Source organism: Galeopterus variegatus, unplaced genomic scaffold, assembly GCF_000696425.1.
Source record: "Galeopterus variegatus unplaced genomic scaffold, G_variegatus-3.0.2 Scaffold10092, whole genome shotgun sequence".
Taxonomy (NCBI): domain Eukaryota; kingdom Metazoa; phylum Chordata; class Mammalia; order Dermoptera; family Cynocephalidae; genus Galeopterus; species Galeopterus variegatus.
Genome location: NW_007736203.1, coordinates 37,375 through 40,206, shown reverse-complemented (window position 1 = coordinate 40,206; position 2,832 = coordinate 37,375). Strand labels below are relative to the sequence as shown.

Genomic DNA, 2,832 nt, shown 5'->3' with positions numbered 1-2,832 from the left:
AAAAAAAAAATATCTTGGGACTTTATATTGGGACTAATTATATCTATGAAGTTCTGGATTCTTATTGGTTACATGTTTCACTCAGACATTTGATTGTGTTAATAATTTGGTTTCTTTGTTTCATGCCTTATTAATAGATTAGTGTAAAACTAATGGTCTTTATTAAGAAATTCTCATGTATTATCCATTGTAGTTAACTCTAAAATAGACAGGTAAAAATATTTTCAAAAAATTAAAATCTCATATTCCTACCATTTTAACACCTTTGTACACATGCATACACACATGGATATGCACGGTTTTTTGTTTGGTTTTTTTAAAATAAAAGTGACACTGTACCCTTACTGTTTTATATATAACCTGATTGTCCTTGTCAATAAATTTTCTATTTTCTATTTCCATTTTAATTTTATTGCATCTCCAAAACCCAAACCATATTTGCATTACCCCATTTGGCCTAATTCATTTTGTTCTAATCAGTATCCAGGTGCAAGAGTGTCCTTACTCTGACACATTCCCTTTATGACATTAATGTTGTGAAGCAACAAAGTCACATATATCGTAAAATGTATCATCTTCTGAACTTGTCTCAGTACTGTTTTATGGAATAATTTAGCTTATTGTCTAGCCTTTGTATTCTTGTAAATTGGAAATTATTTTAATCTTGGGAAAGTCACATTAAACATTTATGGCTGGGCCGGCCCTGTGGCTCACTTGGGAGAGTGCGGTGCTGGTAGCTCCGAGGCCGCGGGTTCGGATCCTATATAGGGATGGCCAGTGCGCTCACTGGCTGAGCGTGGTGCAGACCACACCGTGCCGAGGGTTGCGATCCCCTTACTGGTCAAAAAAACACATTTGTGGCTAAAGTACATACATTTATGAAGTACCAGTAGGTGATTGTGTGTACTCTACCAAAAGACAAATAATATATATTGGATTGTACCATTAACTTTGGCACATGACCACTCAATTAGGATGTCAATCTGATTCCTCCATTGCTCCGTTATATTTTTCCTGTTACAACTGAAAAGAAATCTCTCTTATCTTTTTTTTGGCATAATAGCAACATTCAGTTTTGTTTTATTCTTACAATATGAACAACACTGTTTATACTTATCTTAAGATTAGGAATTGCAAGATGGTTTTTAAAAATTCTGTTATGATTTCTACAGTTTTTTGATGACATGCTCAACTGAGGCTATTTGGTTACTTTGAAATATAATTCTGTTCGAAAGGGCAGGAAAAATATGTGTACCTTCTTGGTGTATGTGTACGGCATCGTCAGTCTTTACATTTAAGTCACATTTTTGTGGGCATCCATCCTGCTTCTGCTAGTTGTCCACAGTATTTATTGACCTAGCATTTAGTTAATAGAGACCCTTTATTTTTCTAGATGGAGTGCTTTTTGCTTTCTGTTATTGTTATTTTCAATGTTATTTTTGAGGTCGGAGAATGTTTATATTTCTTCACCTGTTTTACACATGCCACAATTGAGTCATAGAAAAATGCTCTTTGCCTTTGACTCCTGCTGCTTTCATTCTGCACTGATATTCCTTAGTCTTTTCCTGCATCCGGATTGCCGTCTTCTAGCCTATATCTAATATGTCCTTTTTTTATATAGTTCCAGGCATCTGGAATGCCAGAACTTTCCTCCATACTATAGTTCCCTTATTCTCTTTCTACAAATGGAAAGAATTTCTTAAGATTTTCATTCAAGTTTATATCTGTGAATTTATATCTGTGAATGCATTTTCTGATGAAAAAGCATTAGAATACTTATCTGGGAAAGTACAAGAACGGTTGGCCTTGACAGTAAGGGAAAGGAAGAAAGAAGGTGGGAAAGGATATGAAGCAACACAAATTAAACTGAACTGAAGTAAGTATAATAAATTATTTAGCTCCTATAATATGCCAAGACTTTGTAGTTGAGTGATGAAATCATGGGGGATTGTGTCTGGTCTTGGAGAAGTTTAGGGAAATATAAATAAAAAGAACACCAAATAAGAAAATGAATGACATCCTAACTGAAAACAAGGGAATGAAATGCTAGAATATTAAAAAGAGACATGGACATACTTAGAGTTAGCATATACAATCTTTCTAAAGAGAGAATATCTATTCTGAAACCTAAAGGATGAGAAGGATCCCGCTTACAAAGTCCCTAGGTCCGAAGATTCTTGGAAGATTAAACAGTCTATGAAAAGCATTAGTGATGGGGAAAGTTGTACTATATTTTAGGTGCTGAAAAGGGAGAATGTGATAGAAGACAGGAAGCAAAGAGGTCGTCGTTTTGACATAAGGGCTTATAGGTAAGCCCTGCTGTCTTTGGGAAGGTATTTGGGTTTTATTTTAAGAATAAAGAGAAATCACCAGAGAAACTTAAAAGATGAATTCTTAAATACTGATCTGCATCTAAATTAGTGAGAGAAAGGTTCAAAATAAAGATGCCTAGGTTTTTCTACTCTTAATTGTAATTCAGGTGGTCTCTGAAAATGCCAAGGTATTAGATTTGTAACAAGCTTGTCCAGGTTTCAGATCCACACTTAAATGTTACCTATTTCATTAATCAGTAACTTCACTATCATGCATTAATGCTTATACATCTCTGGACTCTTCTTGGCCTTTTTCAAATCTCATAACCATAATTTAGAATACTATAAGCCATTCACTTATTGTGAGTGTTGCTTCTTATTTCTTTCATAGAAGTTTTATGTTCTCTGGTATAGAAATACAATTTCTTTTCTTCTTTTATTTCAGATTTGGATTTACAGTATGAGATAATCAGCTATGTAGAAATGCCCACATATGAAAAAAACGCATCTTCTACACGAC

At 34.2% G+C, this 2,832-nt stretch overlaps 1 protein-coding gene across 1 annotated transcript in view; it reads left to right on the top strand.

The window, feature by feature from the left end:
* ZNF573 (zinc finger protein 573) overlaps positions 1–2,832 on the top strand; it is a 53,298-nt gene that overhangs the window by 48,446 nt on the left and 2,020 nt on the right. The window contains exon 4 of the mRNA XM_008594074.1: positions 2,758–2,803. Coding sequence (XP_008592296.1) covers positions 2,758–2,803 — 46 coding nt within the window. The remainder of the gene's footprint in view (positions 1–2,757; positions 2,804–2,832) is intronic.